Source organism: Musca domestica, unplaced genomic scaffold (assembly GCF_030504385.1).
Source record: "Musca domestica strain aabys unplaced genomic scaffold, Musca_domestica.polishedcontigs.V.1.1 2, whole genome shotgun sequence".
In the NCBI taxonomy this organism is placed as follows: Eukaryota; Metazoa; Arthropoda; class Insecta; order Diptera; family Muscidae; genus Musca; species Musca domestica.
In genome coordinates, this window is record NW_026712249.1 from 30,292,327 (window position 1) to 30,313,990 (window position 21,664).

At 37.0% G+C, this 21,664-nt stretch overlaps 1 protein-coding gene across 2 annotated transcripts in view; it reads left to right on the top strand.

The window, feature by feature from the left end:
• LOC101887974 (rhophilin-2-A) overlaps nt 1-21,664 on the top strand; it is a 239,869-nt gene that overhangs the window by 204,940 nt on the left and 13,265 nt on the right. For both annotated transcript variants that reach the window (XM_059122070.1, XM_059122071.1), the window contains 5 exons: nt 209-325; nt 431-558; nt 16,808-16,961; nt 17,035-17,176; nt 17,238-17,554. In XM_059122070.1, the coding sequence (XP_058978053.1) occupies nt 209-325; nt 431-558; nt 16,808-16,961; nt 17,035-17,176; nt 17,238-17,554 (858 nt within the window). The remainder of the gene's footprint in view (nt 1-208; nt 326-430; nt 559-16,807; nt 16,962-17,034; nt 17,177-17,237; nt 17,555-21,664) is intronic.

Consider the following 21,664-nt stretch of genomic DNA (forward strand, 5'->3'; position numbering starts at 1 on the left):
TGCCTTTTATTAATCTCTGTGTGGAATGACGTATACTTGTCATTGTATTTACCTTCCTATCTTTAAGTAATTCCCCTCTGCCGAAAACTTTCCATTATTCCAAGAATGCCTTATCATGTTCCTTTTTAAAATATTTCAACTAAAACCCGATTCAATATCAAAATTAACTTATTTTTGTTTTTGTTTTTATTTTTGTTATTTCTTTCAGGGTTCTGATCCCCGTGCTGCCACCTGCCGTGGTAAATTACAGACACGTCGCTGCAAATTGAATCAGGAAATCAACAAAGAGTTACGATTGCGGGCCGGTGCTGAAAACCTTTATAAGGTACGTTCGAAGGCATCGCATCTTAAATTGAATCATTTAATTTGGATTTAAAAATGAAATGTTTTTTTAATTGTTTTAATTTTCCATTTATTCCCTTCAAAACAGGCAACCACAAATCGTAAATTACGTGATACCGTTGCCCTGGAGCTAAGTTTTGTCAATTCCAATTTACAATTGCTCAAAGAACAATTGGCTGAGTTGAATTCATCGGTGGAGGTGTATCAGAACAATAGGTGAGTTTTTAAAATACAGTGAGCTTATAATAGTGGCTAAGATGTGTGGAGCGCATATGAATCACATTCGGAATCATAAGGAAATCACATATAAATCATCTCCATGCTATAGAGGACGAATCTTTGCTTTTCCCACATTGTATGGAAAGGTTGCCGTATAAGAAGTCCTTATGCACCTTTCTTACAAAATTCTTACAGACCACTGTGAGAGGCTCTATCCTAAATCTTTCTCATATTTTTATACCCTACACCATACTATGGAGGGTATATTAATTTTGTCATTCCGTTTGTAACTCCTCGAAATAATCATGTCAGATCCAACAATGTATATATATTCTTGATCAGCGTAAAATTCTAAGACGATTTAGCCATGTCCGTCTGTCTGTCTGTTGTAATCACGCTATCTTTCGAACAAATTGAGATAGAAGGCTAAAATTTTGCACACATGTATATTTTGCCAGTAGTCAGGTTAAGTTCGTAAATGGGCCATGTAGGTCCAAGTTATCATATAGCCCCCATATAACGGTACCTCCCGATATTCGATATTTTGATGATTTTAGCGACATTATTCACAGGAATTGTTTCCAATTTGGCATTTGAAGTTCGTAATGGATACTACAGCCTAAGACAGAAAATTATCTGTACAGATCCACGTCTTCGCCCCATATAACGGTACCCCCCGATATTCGGTATTTTGATAATTTTAGCGACATTATTTAACGGAATCGTTCCAAATTTGGTATTTGAAGTTCGTAATGGATACTACATCCTAAGTTAAAAAATGAGCCATGTAGGTCCACGTCTTCATATAGCCCCGATATAACGGTACCCCCCGATATTCGGTATTTTGATAATTTTAGCGACATTATTTAACGGAATCGTTCCAAATTTGGTATTTGAAGTTCGTAATAGATACTGCAGCATAAAACAGAAAATTATCTGTACAGATCCACGTCTTCGTATAGCCCCCATATAACGGTACCCCCCGATATTCGGTATTTTGATGATTTTAACGACATTATTTACCGGAATCGTTTCAAATTTGGTATTTGAAGTTCGTAATGGATACTACATCCTAAGTCAAAAAATGAGCCATGTAGGTCCACGTCTTCATATAACGGTACCCCCCGATATTCGGTATTTTGATAATTTTAGCGACATTATTTAACGGAATCGTTCCAAATTTGGTATTTGAAGTTCGTAATAGATACTGCAGCATAAAACAGAAAATTATCTGTACAGATCCACGTCTTCGTATAGCCCCCATATAACGGTACCCCCCGATATTCGGTATTTTGATGATTTTAACGACATTATTTACCGGAATCGTTTCAAATTTGGTATTTGAAGTTCGTAATGGATACTACATCCTAAGTCAAAAAATGAGCCATGTAGGTCCACGTCTTCATATAGCCCCGATATAACGGTACCCCCCGATATTCGGTATTTTGATAATTTTAGCGACATTATTTAACGGAATCGTTCTAAATTTGGTATTTGAAGTTCGTAATAGATACTGCAGCATAAAACAGAAAATTTTTCGTGCAGGTCCTCGCCTTCGTATAGCCCCCATATACCGTACCCCCCGATATTCGGTATTTTGATGATTTAAGCGACATTATTTACCGGGATTGTTTCAAATTTCGCATGTGAAGTTCGTAATGGATACTTCAGCCCATGCCAGAAAATTGTCTGTGCAGGTTCACGTCTTCGTATAGCCCCCATATAACGGTACCCCCTATATTCGGTATTTTGATGATTTTAGCTAAAGATTTTTTCTTCAAGTTTCGCATTTAAATATTGTAATAACTTATGACAAAAGTTGCCTATGCAGGTCTACGTCGTCGTATAGGCATTCGGTATTTTTAAGATTTTAACAGAATTTTAAACGGATTTTATTTATTTATTTATTTATTTTTTTTTTTTTTTTTTCGAAATTGCCAAATTTGTACCAAATGGTGGAGGGCATTAAAAGTTCGGCCCGGCCGAACTTACAGCTTTTTTACTTGTTTTTTTTTTTCAAACATATGCATATTTAAATAAACATAATTCCGAAATTTATGCAATAGCCAGCCAATAAAATAATTCTTTATGGGTGGTGGTGTGTTGTGGGAGATGAGTCCTCCACTCCGAAAGAATGACGACATAATGAATTTTTATGTTTCATATCTTTGGCATATGTTTGCATATATCTTGCGGGCTTTCATGAGGCTTATGTATGTGTGTGTGTTCTTAGCTTCGAATTTTTTCCTCTAACGATATGTGACTTAACCTCTTCCTGTTAGCCATTTAGATTTAAGTTAGCGATTGATTTAAGTCAATGTCATGGTGTGTTTGCAGTCTTTACCTTAGAACACCAAATGGTTAGTTTGAATTCTAAGGTCCCAGTTTGTTATGTTTAGAGAGAATTGTATTCTGGATACATGCAACCAAACACATTTTGCTTTCGGTCCAAGAAGGAAGTATTTGAAAAAAGTTAGTTTTTGGTTTCTTTTGGTTCCCAGATGCTGGAAAACTGTCTACGCTTGTTGTCCATTCGATTTTGTTGGAATGATCCGAAGACATGCAACCCTATTCCCCGAAGCCATAAATTTATGTTCAATGTAATTGTTTTAAATCGTTTTTTTTTTTTTTTTTTTTTTGCCTTCTTTGTTTCTTCGTTTTTTTTGTTCTGCGAAATTGAAATAAGGAAAACATTTAATTAAAAGCTGGATAATGTCCATGGTGTTTGGGAATATTTATGTTTATGTCTGGCTTTGCATATGTCGGGAAAGAAGAAAGTTGTTGTTGAGGGAAAATGTTTTTTTTTTTTTTCAGAATATTCTTTGAGGGGATACATAAATTTTAAGCAAGGCAGAAAATGTTGGATGAATTAGCTTGAATTAGATTTGCATTTGTGGCCTAACATATCACCAGCAGATGTACTTTTATGGAAGACCGCCAGATGGCTTTCGATAAAACTGACCAGTTCATTTTCTTCTATAGAAAAAGACCATCTTATGGTCTTCTATAGAGGAAGACCACCTGCTGGTCTTCTATAGAAAAAGACCATCTTATGGTCTTCTATAGAAAAAGACCATCTTATGGTCTTCTATAGAGGAAGACCACCTGCTGGTCTTCTATAGAGGAAGACCACCTGCTGGTCTTGTATAGAAGAAGACCACCTGATGGTCTTCTATAGAAGAAGACCACCTGATGATGTTCTGTAGAAGAAGACCACCTGATGGCGGTCTACAGAAAACGACCACCTTGTGGTCGTCTACAGAAGATGACCACCTTGTGGTCTTCTATAGAAGATGACCACCTTGTGGTCTTCTATAGAAGAAGACCACCTGATGGTGGTCTTCTATAGAAGAAGACCACCTGATGGTCTTCTATAGAAGAAGACCACCTGATGGTCTTCTATAGAAGAAGACCGCCTGATGGTCTTCTATAGAAGAAGACCACCTGATGGTGGTCTTCTATAGAAGAAGACCACCTGATGGTCTTCTATAGAAGAAGACCGCCTGATGGTCTTCTATAGAAGAAGACCGCCTGATGGTCTTCTATAGAAGTAGACCGCCTGATGGTCTTCTATAGAAGTAGACCGCCTGATGGTCTTCTATAGAAGTAGACCACCTGATGGTCTTCTATAGAAGAAGACCACCTGATGGTCTTCTATAGAAGAAGACCACCTGATGGTCTTCTATAGAAGAAGACCACCTGATGGTCTTCTATAGAAGAAGACCACCTTGTGGTCTTTTGTAGAAGAAGACCACTTTGTGGTCTTTTGTAGAAGAAGACCACCTTGTGGTCTTTTGTAGAAGATGACCACCTGTAGAAGAAGACCAGCCTGTGGTCTTTTGTAGAAGAAGACCACCTTGTGGTCTTTTGTAGAAGAAGGCCACCTTGTGGTCTTTTGTAGAAGAAGACCACCTTGTGGTCTTTTGTAGAAGAAGACCACCTTGTGGTCTTTTTTAGAAGATGACCACCTGATGGTCTTCTATGGAAGAAGACCACCTGATGGTCTTCTATGGAAGAAGACCACCTGATGGTCTTCTATGGAAGAAGACCACCTGATGGTCTTCTATGGAAGAAGACCACCTGATGGTCTTCTATGGAAGAAGACCACCTGATGGTCTTCTACAGAAGAAGACCACCTGATGGTCTTCTACAGAAGAAGACCACCTGATGGTCTTCTACAGAAGAAGACCACCTGATGGTCTTCTATAGAAGAAGACCACCTGATGGTCTTCTATAGGAGAAGACCACCTGCTGGTTTTCTATAGAGGATGACCACCTGCTGGTCTTCTATAGAAGATGACCACCTTGTGGTCTTAAGTACAATTTAAGTACACATTTCCGAAATCACCTTCATATCTCAATTCCAGATACCAACAAAGACCTCAATATCAAATTTCGAGATGCCCGCTTCCCTTCACTCAATGCCTAATTTAGTACAATTTCAGTACACATTTCCGAAACCACTTATATATCTTAATTCCAGATACCTACAGAGATTTCAATAATTTTTTTTTTTTTTTTTTGCCATGCGAATTTCCCATTGCCATGACATCATTGCCTTTAATCCTCCCTCAATTTCATGTTCAATGAAGAAATAAAAACGCAATTTCCTCCAAATATTTCTGACTTGTAAACAAACAGTCATTGAAATTCCTGAGCCTTATTTGCCACAATTGTCACGTCGTGACAATCGACAAAAATTTTGTTTATAAATTATACAAATTATTTGTTCATTATAGAACAATATCAACAAATGGATGTGTTCATATTTTGAATATTAACCATTTTTTACCTGCTACTCTACTTTTTTCCCCTGGAACCAAAAATTCGCCTAAAGAATGTTACCTCCCTTTGCCCTTTCTCAACAACCTCCAATGGCACTACAAAAAACCTTGCCTTTTAATGTTAGATTTTTCGTTTTTGATAACAAAAAGCTAAAATGAAATGAGTCAAACTGAACTGAAATGAAATTTGAGCTAAATTCGTTTTTTTTTTCGGCTAATGACAAATAAATTATAGGTCATAATGGATTCATGAGTCGTGAGGTCATCATAAACTGTTGTTAATGTGTTCGTACGTGAGGGCATTTTTTGCTGGTATTGTTCTATTGTAATTGTTGGCTAATCACATAGAGCAATTGTTGTTTTTGAGGAAAAATTGTGGGTACTTAATATCGGGATGACGCATGAAAGGAAAACAATTCATTTTTCCACAGGCAGAGTTTATCTGTACCGGGAACACAAAGTTCTAAATTATAGTCCAACGAGTTAGAAAAGGCGGCAGAAACATTGAAATATTCCAAAATGGAAGTCATCACTATATATTTCAACGAGTGAACCTCAATATAAAATTTGAGGATTCCAGCCCTATCCGTTAACGCAATATCAAATTTAGTACTTTTTGTACACATAGAGGACGCATTTTCAAGCCACCGCCAAATTTCAAACTCAGATAAATATCAGTAATATTAATAACAAAATTTCAGAATTTTATTTCTATCCCTTCACCCAATACAAAATTTAGTACCATTCAGTACTTTTCGTCAATTATAGTACACATGCCAGAAAACACCTTCATTCAAAACCAAATTTCAGATCTCAAGCACCATCTGTTCACCCAATATCAAATTGTACCAAGTATAGTACTATTTTGTACTTTTCGTGCACTTGAAGTACACATTTCCAAAACCGTCTTTAATTCACAAACCTACAACCAACCAGGGATCCCTAATTCGAAACATCGAAATTTCAGGTCCATCCGTCCACCGAAACCAAACTGTTTCAAATTTACTACGATTTAGGACAGTTCGTACACTTAGTACACATTTCCAAAATTCACCTTCATATATAAGCCCTACTTTGCCTTGGTTCTCATACCAAAATTCAAGATTTTACCTCTATCTGTTTACATAATACCAAATGGTACCATCTTGAAAGTTTAATAATTTTCGTAACCTGCACTCCATCAGTGACTCACATTTCGAATTTTAGAATTCAAGACCATTCTGCTTGTCCAATACAGTGTATTCAATTTTTAGTACTTTTCGTACCCTTTTAGTACGAATTTCCAAATACCTAGCCTTATCACACGTCTACGCACCAAGACTGACCTTCTTGCAAAATTTTAAGATTCCGGTTTCAGACGTTTCGTCTGGGCGTGGATTTTTAGTCAGTTAGTCACTCAGTAATCTCACTAATCTTTATACCCTACACCACACTGTGATCTGGGTATTATGTCATTGTGCATTTGGGTGTAACATAGAGAAGGAAACGGGAGCGATGATGATCTGCAAAGAATCACATTCTGAGTCGATTTATTCGAGTCCGTCAGTATGCATATCTTTCTATCCGTCCGTGCGTACTTCTTTCCAAGTATTTTTTGTAAACAAAGTCCAGGTCGCATCTATTGCCCGTTCAAGATGAAATTTTGCACAAATCATTTGTTTTTCCAAAGGACGAACCTCATCAAAATTGGAGATAATCTCTCGAAATTAAGATATAGCTCCCATATATATCTTCAGATTACTTGTGCAATATCAGTCCAAATGATTTCAGGTTTATTGTGCACCAAACGGTCAATATCAGCCCAAATGGTGGGAATTGTGGCAATTCAGCCTAGAAGCAAGTACTTCCAATTTGGTGAAAATCGGTTCAGATATAGCTATATAGCTCCCATATATATGCTTCATCCGATGATGCATTCGACTGCAATGACATTTGGAACCAGATATCAGATACAGCTTAGATTTGTTCGAATTGGTCACCTTTGGCACGAATTATGGCCTCAATCGGCCAATGTAACCGCCACACGCTGCCCGATTGTTGCACTGCGGTATTTTGGTTCATTCCCGGCGAGCGCTTGCTTGAGGTGATCGACACTTTGGTATTATTTAGTGCCAACCTTGCTTTCCAAAATACTCCAGACACAATAGTCCAACGGATTGGTATCCGGAGATTTTGGTGACCATTGTGCGCTGGAAATGAAGCGTGAAACCTCATTTTCTAACTATTCTTGGTTGGCGCATGCTGAGTGCGTTGGTGCTGAGTCCTGTTGGAATTTCCAAGGTCTGCGGCCAAAATGTTTGCTTGTCCAAGGAGGGTGTATTAAAACCCTCCAGAATATTTTCGCCATAATATTCGGCATTTATTCTGATGCCACGGCCGATAAATACGAGCGGAGGGTGACCATCGGCTGTTATGGCCGCCCACACCATCATGGCCGGCGCTTGAGTTCTGATCATTTTGTTTGTTTACAAACTGCTGGACAACGAATGTTTTCTCATCGAAGAAAACCAAATTCGGCAGTTCACCACTTCCGGCCAAGCGAAGCAACACTTTAGCTCTTTTGAGTCTATTTTCTTTCTGTTGCGGAGTCTATGTTCTTTCTTACTTTTTGGATTTTCAATAGCTTTACCTCGAGCTCATTTTTCAATATTTGCCGAATGGAATATTGCGATACGTTCAGCTCACGAGCCATTTTTCGGCCACTGCGATGGGGGTTTCGATCAAGTTGCTTCTTTACTTCTTCTTTACCACTCCCTTGACGTCGGGCTACGCTACCAGTATCACGGTAACTAGCGATGGTACGAGACACCAAAGAATTATTTACATTTAAATGCTGGAGTACTCTTACGATAGCCACTTGTGGTTTTCCAGCCAATATAAAGAAATCACACTATCACGCTTGAATTCCATCGCGAATAACTTTTTTTTTCTGGAAAATTCTCACCAAAATGCTTTTGTACGCTTGTAAACAATATAATGACCTATTACTGAAATAATTTTAACAGTTGTCGGACGAGAGGCTTAGAAATGACAGCAGTCTGAAGTTGGTTGCAGTTTTTACATCTCACCCTGTATATCTTAAACCGATTTCCGGTTAATTGTGCACCAAATGGCCAATATCAGTCCAAATGACCTGAATTTTGCCACATCCGACCGAATTCAGTCTAGAAGCAAGTACATCCAATCGGCGCAGATATAGCTATAGCTCCCATATATAAGTTTCCGCCGATGATGCATTCGACAAAAATGATATTTGGTACCAGATATCAGATACAGCCCAGAAATACCTATGCCGGAAGTTATCAAGGTCGGTTCAGATTTGGTTATAGCTCCCATATAAACCTTTATCTGATTTTAGGTTTATTGTGCACCAAACGGCTAATATCAGCCCAAATGAAGTGAATTGCGGCACTTCCGACCAAATTCAGCCTAGAAGCAAGTACATCCAATTTGGTGAAAATTGACTCAAATTTCGGAATTAAATTAAAAATTATTTCAGTAGCTCCAATGTTTAAGTCCCTCACATGCGTAATATGCACTCCACAACAGTGATATTTGATACCGGACATCAAATACCTATTTTATGGTTATTATTCAGCATATATGTAATATCAGCCCAAATTGGATAGATTTTTTATATTCAGCCGAATTTTTTCCATTTGGTGAAACTCGGTCCGGTATGTCTGTTGCTTCAATTAATATTTTTAATATAATTATTATCGAAGTCATATCATGCTCTATACACCAATGTTATTTGGTACTAGAGGTACAAAAGTCTCCGTCAAATTAGTTGAAAATCGATTCAGAATTGGATATAGTTCCCAAAATTTGGCTACTCTAAAACCATGATACGCATTTAAATAAGGTTCATAGTTGGTATGATCATAAATTCCCAATATAAACTTTTTTTTTACGGAAGCTCTACTATATACGCGTAGTGGTGTAGGGTATCTTATAGTTCGTCTCGCCCGATTTTTGGACTTTCCTTACAGGTTTTTGATTTCTGTTTTTGATTTTCACTTGTTTTTACCATTTTCTTTTCTTATTTCCACCATCTTTTCTTTCTTTTTTCTCTCGCCCCAAATAAACATGTCTTTTATAATTTATTTATTTAAATTTATCAAAATTTAGGAAATTTTTCAAAATTATTTTTTTTTATTTATTTATTTATTTTTATTTTTTTTTTTTTTTTTTTGAATATTTATGACTCAACGAAAAATTGTTGTATTTTTTGCATAAATATTTCAATAAATTAAATTAATACATTGCATTGTCAAGATCTCTTAATGTAGGCATGTCGGAAAATGCATATGATATGGCAGAGGCCGCCTCTGCACTTCGATAATGGCATGGAAAGTATGTCGAAATAACAGCGTTTAATGGCAAATTAAGAACAGTAGGCTGACTGGCTGCCCGACTGACTGAATGACTGTCTTTGTATTTTTTTTTTTTTTTTTGCTGTTGTCGAACATATAATTTGTTTAACATTTTTTTTTGTTGTTCTCGTTGTTCAGACCTTATGGTTTCATATTTATTTTTAGCAAAAAAAAAAGGCAAAGAAAAAATAATAATAACGTCATAATGCAATTTACAATGTAAAGCCAGTCAGCGACGACAAATAATAATTCTTACCGTTGTCTTTTTTTTTTTTTTCTCTGTAAATATTTTTCTTCTGCCATTTTTTGTTGTTGCTATTTGCCATAAACTTTAACCTCCTAACCCAAATTTGAGGCAACAATTTCACGCAAATCATTAAATGCGTTATAATAATACGACAACAATAAAGCGGCAGTGGTGGCGGCGGCGACGATGAAGAAGACACCAAAGATGAAAGACGAACAAAAAAATCGTCAACAATAGTTTCTAGGTTTGAGGGCATCAATGAACGGTTTCTGTCACATCATATGGCTGTCTCCACTTCCCCGCTTGCCCTCTTCTTCCTCAATATCCACAGAAGAATGTTGCCAATGATCGAAGTAGAAAATAGAGAAATGTCACCCTTTTTACGAAAAAAAATCTCTGTGGAGCCGTTCATTGTCTGCCCTGGAAATGTTTCAGTCATGGAGAAGAGATAAAAAATGTTAGCCAAAGGCGGGTTTTATAGTAATTTCTAGGCTGGCTGTTCTGCTGATCATCTCGTTTTTGTCTTCTTCAAGTAATGTGAGATTTGTGTTTACATTTTGTTAGCATTGGTTGTAATACAGCGAACCCTCCATAGAAGGCCCTTAGGCATTCTCCCATATGTTGGAAAGCTTTTAATTTGCTTTTAGCCTGTAAAATTCTTCTAATCATAAAAGAGCTTCAGAATGTCTTATGTGTATAGGTGAGCTTCAGAAGGTCTTCTATCCCTAGAAGAGCTTCAGAAAATCTTCCATCTCTAGAAGAGCTTCAGAAGGTCTTCCATCTCTAGAAGAGCTTCAGAAGGTCTCCTATCTCTAGAAGAGAAGGTCTTTTTAGTCACAGAACCTCAGCAGGTTTTCTAGCCATAAAAAAGCTTTAGAGGATCTTCCAGCCATGAAAAAGCTTTAGAGAATCTTTTAGCCATAGAAGAGTCTTCTGGCCATAGCAGAGCTTCAGAAGGTCTTCTAGCCATAGTGTATAGGTGAGTCTCAGAAGGGGTTCTATCTCTACAAGAGCTTCAGAAGGTCTTATAGCCATAGAAGAGCTTCAGAAGGTCTTCTAGCCATAGAAGAGCATCAGAAGGTCTTCTGGCCATAGAGGAGCTTCAGAAGGTCTTCTGGCTATAGAAGAGCTTCAGAAGGTCTTCTGTCTATGGAAGAGCTTCAGAAGGTCTTCTGGCTATAGAAGAGCTTCAGAAGGTCTTCTAGCTATAGAAGAGCTTCAGAAGGTCTTCTAGCTATAGAAGAACTTCAGAAGGTCTTCTAGGTATAGAATAGCTTCAGAAGGTCTTCTAGGTATAGAATAGCTTCAGAAGGTCTTTAGCTATAGAATAGCTTCAGAAGGTCTTCTAGCTATAGAATAGCTTCAGAAGGTCTTCTAGCTATAGAAGAGCTTCAGAAGGTCTTCTAGCTATAGAAGAGCTTCAGAAGGTCTTCGAGCCATAGAAGAGCTTCAGAAGGTCTTCGAGCCATAGAATGGCTTCAGAAGGTCTTCTAGCCATAGAATGGCTTCAGAAGGTCTTCTAGCCATAGAAGAGCTTCAGAAGGTCTTCTAGCCATAGAAGAGCTTCAGAAGGTCTTCTAGCCATAAAAGAGCTTCAGAAGGTCTTCTAGCCATAGAAGAGCTTCAAAAGATCTTTTAGCTATAGAAAGACTTCAGAAGGTCTTTTAGCTATAGAAGGGCTTCAGAAGGTCTTTAAGCTATAGAAGGGCTTCAGAAAGTCTTCTACCCATAGAAGAGCTTCAAAAAGTTTTCTAGCCATAGAAGAGCTTCAGAAGGTCTTCGAGCCATAGAATGGCTTCAGAAGGTCTTGTAGACATAGAAGAGCTTCAGAAGGTCTTCTAGCCATAGAAGAGCTTCAGAAGGTCTTCTAGCCATAAAAGAGCTTCAAAAGGTCTTCTAGCCATAGAAGAGCTTCAAAAGGTCTTTTAGCTATAGAAGGACTTCAGAAGGTCTTTTAGCTATAGAAGGGCTTCAGAAGGTATTTTAGCTATAGAAGGGCTTCAGAAAGTCTTCTACCCATAGAAGAGCTTCAAAAAGTTTTCTAGCCATAGAAGAGCTTCAGAAGGTCTTCGAGCCATAGAATGGCTTCAGAAGGTCTTGTAGACATAGAAGAGCTTCAGAAGGTCTTCTAGCCATAGAAGAGCTTCAGAAGGTCTTCTAGCCATAAAAGAGCTTCAAAAGGTCTTCTAGCCATAGAAGAGCTTCAAAAGGTCTTTTAGCTATAGAAGGACTTCAGAAGGTCTTTTAGCTATAGAAGGGCTTCAGAAGGTCTTTTAGCTATAGAAGGGCTTCAGAAAGTCTTCTACCCATAGAAGAGCTTCAAAAAGTTTTCTAGCCATAGAAGAGCTTCAGAAGGTCTTCTAGCTATAGAAGAGCTTCAGAAAGTCTTCTAGCTATAGAAGAGCTTCAGAAGGTCTTCTAGCTGTAGAAGAGCTTCACAAGGTCTTCTAGCTATAGAAGAGCTTCAGAAGGTCTTCTAGCTATAGAAGAGCTTCAGAAGGTCTTCTAGCTATAGAAGAGCTTCAGAAGGTCTTCGAGCTATAGAAGAGCTTTAGAAGGTCTTCGAGCTATAGGTCGGTATAGGTAGGTCGGTTTTGCCGACCGATGTATACCCTCAGCCAATGTTCGATTATTTAAATATATTTTAACTTCTATTATGATTTTTCAAATGTTCGACACTCTATGGAGTAGGTTCCAAGGAAGCTCGTCTATAGCTAGAAGACCTTCTGAAGCTCTTTTATGGCTAGAAGACCTTTTGAAGCTCTTCTATAGCTAGAAGAGCTTCTGAAGGTCTTCGAGCCATATAATGGCTTCAGAAGCTCTTCTAGCTATAGAAGAGCTTCAAAAGGTCTTCTAGCCATAAAAGAGCTTCAGAAGGTTAAAGAAGTTAAATTATATTTAAATAATCGAACATTGGCTGAGGGTATACATCGGTCGGCAAAACCGACTGATACTTATTAACGTGTTCGGCATTTCTTTTAGTTGATTTTTTAATTCTCTCAAAAAATAATGTGATTCTCAACAGAGTAAAAGAAAATAGAATAAGATAGAGTTTTTGCAACCCTTCCACAATCAAGAGAAATAAGTCACAAAAAACTTCCAGCTAGGCTTAACCCCGGTGTCGGTGGCACCAATACTGTGGCAAATTCTTATTTCCTCTGATAGAAAATGTTTTTCTTCATTTTCAATTATGGCCTCTTTTAATTCTGCTCCATTCTACTTCAAATAAATGATGTTCACATTGACAATGACTTGTCACATTTTCGATTGATTCAAAACCTTTTATTGAGGTTGGGAATGATTTGAGGGCACAACTAATGGAAGAAGTTCTCAATTTTAGTATTTTTTTTTAATCTTATGAAATATATTTCGCAATATCATTGTTTAAAATTGAGTGGTAATGAAATAATTAAGAATTTTCGGAAAAAATTCAAGTATTTTTTGGCGAATCAAGAAAAAACAAAAACAAAAGACTTAGGAAAGAAACTTTGAAATTCATAATTTAGGCACAATTTCTATACTAACAAGTAAAATAGTATCAGTCGGTTATGCCAACAGATGTATACCCCCAGCCTTGGGTTTTTACTATTCAGACTGTTGGCCCTTTATGGGGGAGGTTCTTAAGCAGTTAGCCAATATTGATCAATTCGTATCTGACCTAAGACTGATATAAATATTACAATGTGCCAGATATCGACTACTAAGATATGAACAAATTTCTGTAAAATGTGGAAATATGCGTGAGGTAACAGATATAGCGGACCTAAGTATTCCATTCTTCTTCTTCTAATACAGATAAAAATATTATTATGGGCAAAATTTGAAGAAAATCGAACATTTATATCCAATTTTATGCGAAATGATAAATTTCGATTAATTTCATATTCATATCAGGTATCTGGTTAAGATAAATATTTTAATATAGCAAGTTGTAAAGAATCGCCAACTTGTTTCGCAAGTTATGACAGATAAAAGTATTGAAAATTGTGACTCTTTGCAGGTTAGGTATCAGAAGGGTTGCGCAGATATACATCATCTTCACAACGGATCTTGCGTTAGCAAAAATATTTGGATGTGTAAAATTTGAAGAGAGTTGGATGCTTATTTCACTTACTTTGAGCGTTTTGCTGTATCTTGAACCCTATGTGGGGGCGGTACGAGAAAAAATGGCCCGATCTCTACCATCTTTGTAACAGATCATGTGTTGATGGAAATATTCAGATGTACCAAGTCTGGAATGGAATCGGATTGTTATTTCGCGTTAATATCCAAAATTTTGGCCGTTTGTGGGGGAGGTACCATCTTCACACCAGACCTTGGGTAAATAAAAATATTGTTATCTATTTAATTTGAAGAGAATCCGATGCTTATTTCGGATTTTATGATCGTTTTTGTTATTCCAAACTTTGACCCTTTGTGGGGGAGGCACCAGAAGGAATGGTCCGATTTCTACCATCTTTAAAACATATCTTGTTTTAATGGAAATATTGAGATGTACCAAGTTTGAATGGAATCCGATGTCAATTTCCGGTTTTATGATATTCATGGTTACTCAAAATTTTGATCCTTTGGAAGAGGTACCAGAAGGAATGGGCCGATATAATAGGTTAATAAAAATATTGTGATGTGTGTAATTTGGAGACAATCGGACTCTTACATTACATTTTATAAGAGTTGTAATTATTCAAAATGTTGACTCTTTGTGGGGAAGGTACTTGATGGAGTGAACCGATATTTTCCACTTTCGCACCTGATCTAGAACTGACGCAAATATTAGGATTTGCAACGTTGGAGCAAAATCGAATTATGCTTTCTCTTTCTATGTAAAGTATTATTATATTAACTTTGTCATTCCGTTTGTAACTCCTCGAAATACTCATGTCAGACCCAACAAAGTACATATATTCTTGATCAGGGTAAAATTCTAAGTCGATTTAGCCATATCCGTCTGTCTGTCTGTCTCTCTGTCCGTCTGTCTGTTGTAATCACGCCATCTTATGAAGGAATTGAGATAGAAGGCTAAAATTTTGCACATGTATATTTTTCATATAGCCCCCATATAAAGGTACCTCCCGATATTCGGTATTTTGATGATTTTAGCGACATTATTCACCGGAGTTGTTTCAACTTTGGTATTTGAAGTTCAAAATGGATACTACAGCCTATGACAGAAAATTATCTGGGCAGGTCCACGTCTTCGTATAGCCCCCATATAACGGTACCTCCTGATATTCGGTATTTTGATGATATTAGCGACATTATTCACCGGAATTGTTTCAAATTTAGTATTTGAGATTCGCAGGTCCACGTCTTCGTATAGCCCCCATATAACGGTACCTCCCAAAATTCGGTATTTTGATGATTTTAGCGCCATTATTCACCGGAATTGTTTCAAATTACGTATTTAGAGTTCGTAATGGGAACTACAGTCTGTGACAGAAAAATGTCTATGCAGGTCCAGGTCTTCGTATAGGCCTCATATATCAGTACCTCCCAATATTCGGTAATTTGACGAGTTTAGGTACAATACCCAACCGAAATTGTTTGATATATCGTATTTGACGTTAGTAATGGATGCTATAGCCTGTGACAGAAAATTGTATATGCTGGTCCAGCTCCGATACAATGGTACCTCCCTATATGCGATAATTTGATGATTTTAGATACATTATTCACCGTTTATTTCAAATTTGGAATTTGAATATGGTAATGGCTAATGGCAAACAATGCCTATGTAGGTCCACGTCGTAGACAACAATATAACGGCAATATTCGGTATTTTTAAAATTTAACAGAATTTTTTAAGGATTTTATTTTTTTTAAATTTCCTAATTCGTTCCAAATGGTGGAGGATATCCAAAGTTTGACCCGGCCGAACTTACTGGTTTTTAACTCGTTTTTTTTTTTTTTTTGTTTTTTTTGAAAATGTTGACATTTTGTGGGGGAGGTACCAGAAGGAGTGGACCGATATTGCCCATCTCCGAATTCGATCTAAGTTTGACAATAATATTGCGATGTACCACGTTTGAATCAAACCAGATACTCCCTTCGAGAGTTATCGTGAGCAACAGCCAGCCAACCAGACGGACGGACATCGGATCGTCTCCAAATGTCCTGAAACGAATTTTGTCCAAAGAAGCCGTTATTTCGATGAGGCATTTTTGGCCATATCAAATGTTATATATGACCTCTGTAGCAATGTGGCTGAGGGTATAAAAAATAAGAGGACAATAATAAAAAAAGCACCGGGACATGTGGACTATTTTTCAGTCAGATGCAAAAGGTTTTAATACGAATGATGTACACTTTGGTACGTTTTTGTACCATTGTACAATTTACATTTAAGTTCTATTCATAAATTCCCCAACTGTCTAATAAATTCTTAATAAACTGAGCCATGTTGGGCTGTCATATCTTAGCTAACATCTTCATAAATCAGCAAGCTAATTTATTTCATGCTAATGCAAATGAACATCAAACAAAAAAAAACAACAACTACTACTCCTACTGCTGCTGCTGCTGGAAACAATGATACAACAATAATAACAAAGAATTCCCAGTAATAAGTCTCATTTTTATGCTTCGTGAAAAGTTATGACAGCTATAAATTTTAATTGTTTCAAAGTTTTTTTTTCGTTTCACGCTCTTGTTGGGTAGCTAGTCAAACTTCAGAAGAATTCAGGAATTCCAAGATAGATTGCCATCTAATTTAATTTGCAAACTACAGAGAGAGAGATTCAAGTCCGTAAGAGAGCAGGGGGGGGGGGATATATAATTGAATGAAATTTGAAAAACTTCTAATTTTTATTTTTTCCTCTCTTTTCTCTTCTTCATTCCAGTCAAGATGGTGTAATGCCCATGATACCCCTAGGCCTAAAAGAAACAAAAGAAATTGATTTTATGGAACCGTTTTCCGATTTTATACTTGAACACTATAGCGAGGAACCATCACAGTATACGGATGCTATTGCCGATATAACCGATACTAGACAGGTTTGTGACTACATCTTAAAATGTTAATTCTGAAATTTAAATTTTATTAAATTTTCCCTTGAATTTGTTTTAGGCCTCCAAAACCCCCTCACGCGACAGCCAGGGTGTCGCTCTACTCTTTCGCTACTACAATCTATTGTATTACGTTGAAAGACGCTTCTTTCCACCCGATCGCAATTTGGGTGTCTATTTTGAGTGGTATGATTCCTTGACAGGTAAGTGTAGGCATTCCTCACATGTATGGATGACATTAATGTTTTCTTCCCCCCCTTGAAGGTGTACCATCTTGCCAGCGCACCATTGCCTTTGAGAAGGCCTGCACCCTCTTCAATTTGGGTGCCATCTATACACAAATCGGTGCGCGTCACGATCGTACAACAGAAAAGGGTCTAGATGCCGCCGTCGATAGTTTTCTACGTGCTGCCGGTATATTTCGTCACATTTACGACACCTTCACCAATGCCCCTTCGATGGATTTGAAACCGCAAGTCTTAGATGTCTTAGTTTCGTTAATGTTGTCACAAGCTCGTGAATGTCTGTTCGAGAAGCTGCAATTGCAAATCGAGTCATTGGGTATTAAGGATTCAAGTCATGTAAGTAATTGATTGGAAATGAATAAAAAAAAATAATTCGAAAAAACAAAAGACTTAAGAAACGAACTCGAAAAAAATATTTAATTTAAAGATTAAAAAAAAAATAATTAAAAACAAGAAAAAAAGTATCAGTCGGTTTTGCCGACAGATAAACACTGGTGGCCAAACTAAAGCAACTAAAATCGAAAAGATAATAAATGCCCTGTAACTTTTACAAAAATAAACAAATCGTAATTATTTTTCCAGTTTTAAATGAGGTGCTTTGTTCACTTTTAAAAAACTAAAAATAAGAATACAATAATAATATTGAATGAAAAATAATGTACGGAAAACTAAAATGACCCAATTTTTGCTTGGTCAAAACTAAAGCAACTTTTTGATTTTTTTATTTTAAAATAATTAAATTTTGGCTAGTAGCCGATAGCATTTATTATTTTTGATAGCAGCTGCACCCATACGAGGCATTGAATCTATAACACGCTCAATTTGATCCTTGGGTATGCTTTTCCAGGCACCCTGAATTCTTTGGAAAATGTTGTGTTTATTTCTTTCCGAATCTCGCTTGACCATCCTGTCTACGATACTCCAAAGGTTTTATATGAAGTTTAGGTCAGATGATTTTGCCGGCCATGACAAAACACCGATTTTTGACTCCCGCAACCCGTTGATGCATGTTTGGGATCATTGTCATGCTGAAACACCCAAATAAGCCGAATATTTTCCTAAGCGGAAGGAAACAACGTAATGTTCAACACATCTTTGTAAACAAACCGATCCATAACTTCTTTTATTTCATGGATAGGTCCAAGTCCATAGAAAGAAAAACAGCGCCACACCATTTTTAACCCTCCCTCATGCTTCACTGTACCCTTGCAACACTGCGGCTTGAGTCTTTCATTTTCTTGGTCTTCTCACCGTAAAATTTTTCATGCCTGAGACTTTAATATTAAACGTAGATTCATCCCAGAATAAAACGTTTTTTCATTGAGCTGGATTCCAAATAATATTATCGTTTCCGAAAGCCATCCCAGCTTTCCGATTATTTCAGATATAAATGGCTTTGGCAGGTACCAGAAGAAATGTTCCGATCTCTATCATCTTTATAACAGATCTTCTGTTGATGGAAATATTGAGATGTACCAAGTCTTGAATGGAATCGGATATTAATGTCGCATTTTCTGAGCTTCTAGAACTGATGCAAATATTAGGATTTGCACAGTTGGAGCAAAATCAGTTCATCCTTTCTCTTTCTGTACTGTATTTTTTTTTTCCGAAAATGTCGATTTTTTATAGAGTAGGTACCAGAAGGAGTAGATCGATATTGCCCATCTTCGAACTCGATTTAAGTTCTATAATAATACAATGTACCAAATTTGAACTAAACCTGATATTCTCTTCAGCCATCCAGATAGACGGACGAGACCTAGGGTCTTAAACCGTTATTTCGATGAGGCACGTTTTGATCTTATCAAATGATATATACCCCCTCTAGCCAAATGGCGAAGGGTATAAAAATAAAATTTGAATAAAAGGAACTTTAAAGCCCAAATCGGATAAAACATTTATATGTGGAAGCTATAGCTATATCTGAACCGATTTACTATATCTGAACCAAATTTTAAGTACTGGTTTCTAGGATGAATTCAGTCGTACTTGCCAAAATTCAGTCCGTTTGGGCTGATATTAGCCATTTGATGCACAATAAACCTGATATCCGATAATGATCCTAATCTGAGCCGATCTCGATAAAATTTGACAAAAGTATTTTTGAGCAGTATCTGATGTCCGGTACCAAATATCATTCTTCTGGAGTGTATATTACGCATGTGAGGGATTTTAAAACCCAAAATCAATTGAAACATATATATGGGAGCTATAGCTATATCTGAACCGATTTTCTCCAAATTTGATGTACTTGCTTCTAGACTGAATTCGGTCGAATGTACAAAAATGCAGGTCATTTGGATTAATTAATCCAATTAACCCGAAATCGGTTGATCATGTATATAGTAGCTATATTTAAATCTGATCCGATTATCACCAATTTTCGTCCTGGGGCCAAACAAATATTGATTGGAAAAATTCATCTCAATCGGGTAATAAATGCGACCTCCATTTTATTCATAAGTATACGTAGACATGCAGAAATCGACTCAGAAAATGAATCTATGAAGATCCTCAAAAGTAATTATGGGCCTATCTCGCTTCCTTCTCCATGTTACAAACAAATGCACAAGAGCATAATACCCTTACCACTATTTGGTGTAGGGTATAAAAAATTTAAAAATTGAAATTAATTATCCTGGATGATATTCAAAACAAAAACTGAACAAATCACTATCCGTCAGTACAGGGTTGCCCATATTCGACGGACCCATTTGGCAACGCCATAACTTTTGACAGAGATGTCACATCGCTTAATGACGTACCGCGTTTGAAGCGTCAGTCCAAGCAGATTTTTACCATGAACCAATACACGCCACGCGAAATAGTTGAAATTTACAAGAAGTCAATTGTGAAAACTCAACGTGCTTTTAAAACATTAAAAAATGTGAGAAGTGCGCCTTCTAAGAACACCATTAAGCGTTTATGCGAAAAATTTTCGACTGGTAAGGCTCTTTCTAATCCGAAGAGGCCATATAAAAGTCGACCAAGGCGATCGGCCGAGAATATCGCGGCCGTACGAGCCAGTGTTGAGAGGTCCCCAATAACATCCCAAAAACGCCGTTCTCAGCAGTTGGGCATGGCTCGGTCCACTTTACAACGGATTATTCGCATTGATTTGCATTTGTTTCCGCCCAAAGGGCCCAAAGGTCCGTCGAATATGGGCAACCCTGTATTTAGAAAATATTCCTACAAAACTCACGGTTATTCGTTCAAAAAATAATTTAAAAATTTAAACAAACTTTTTTATTCTTCAAAGGCAATAAAAATTTCCCCTAAAATGCGAACTACGTTTTTCAAGGATCTTGAAAATATATTATTCAGAACCCACTTTTGTGACTTTGATTTTAAATTATTTCTGCCATTATCTCGAAAAAATGACCGGTTCAAAGAAAGCGACAGCAGCATCAGTCTGCCAATATTAAATTACATTATTACATTGCCAACATTTTTGTGCAATGCAATGTGGATGGTGGCCACGCCTTTTTGTTCAGAGGCGTTCACCAATTCATAAATTCCAGTTCACATTTTGTAGTTTGTAGCTGGCCGCTGCCGTCCATATGCAAGAAAGTAACGAATGAAGAATTATGCAATGCAGGCAGTAATAGCCGTATGTTCACGCTGACTGCTAGCTTGGCTTTCACCCAGGGCAGATGATTGACAGGCGGCAAAACAAAAGTATTGAACAATGATTTTCTTGTTTCCTTTTGTTGTAATCCAGAAGAAGCAGAAGAAATCAAAACTTGAGATAGGAAATAATTGAATTTTTTTAACAACAATTTTGCTTTGAAGATTTTTATACCCTACAACACTATGTGTTGGGGGTATTACAAGTTTGAAATATTGGTTTCCCACATAGGAAAGTATATATGGGTCTTCCTAGCTCGCCGAGCTGAGTCGATCTAGCTATGTATTTCCGTCCGTCCGTCTGTCCATGTTAATTTGTAATCAAGCTACAGGTCGCAATTATGAACCTATCCTTGCGAAATTGAAAATGGAGGTGGGGTTAGGGTCAGAATAGAACCCTATTGTTTTTGGAGATGATCGCACGATATTTAAGGGTTGAAATGGACCAAAAACAGAAAATTTCCCTGATTTTGCAGTTGCTCTATAGGCCACAATTATTAACCAATCGACGCGAAAATTTACATGGAGTTAGAGTTTATGTAGAAAATTTCCACTAAACCGCGAATATTTTTAATCCCAGCCAAATCACAAATACATTAAAAGATCACTTCTGACCATTACAGTGATGCTAATAGCCAAGAAATCGGATATATAGCAAAATAGGTACAATACATATGTAAAAGAATTGATCTTATTTATTCTGCTTATAAATCAAGAACAGCTGGGCCGATTTTCACAATTCACATCAATTCGGAATGGTCTCTTGCCAGAAAACGATAAAATCTAAGAAAATCGCGGGATAATATACCAATAAGTAGT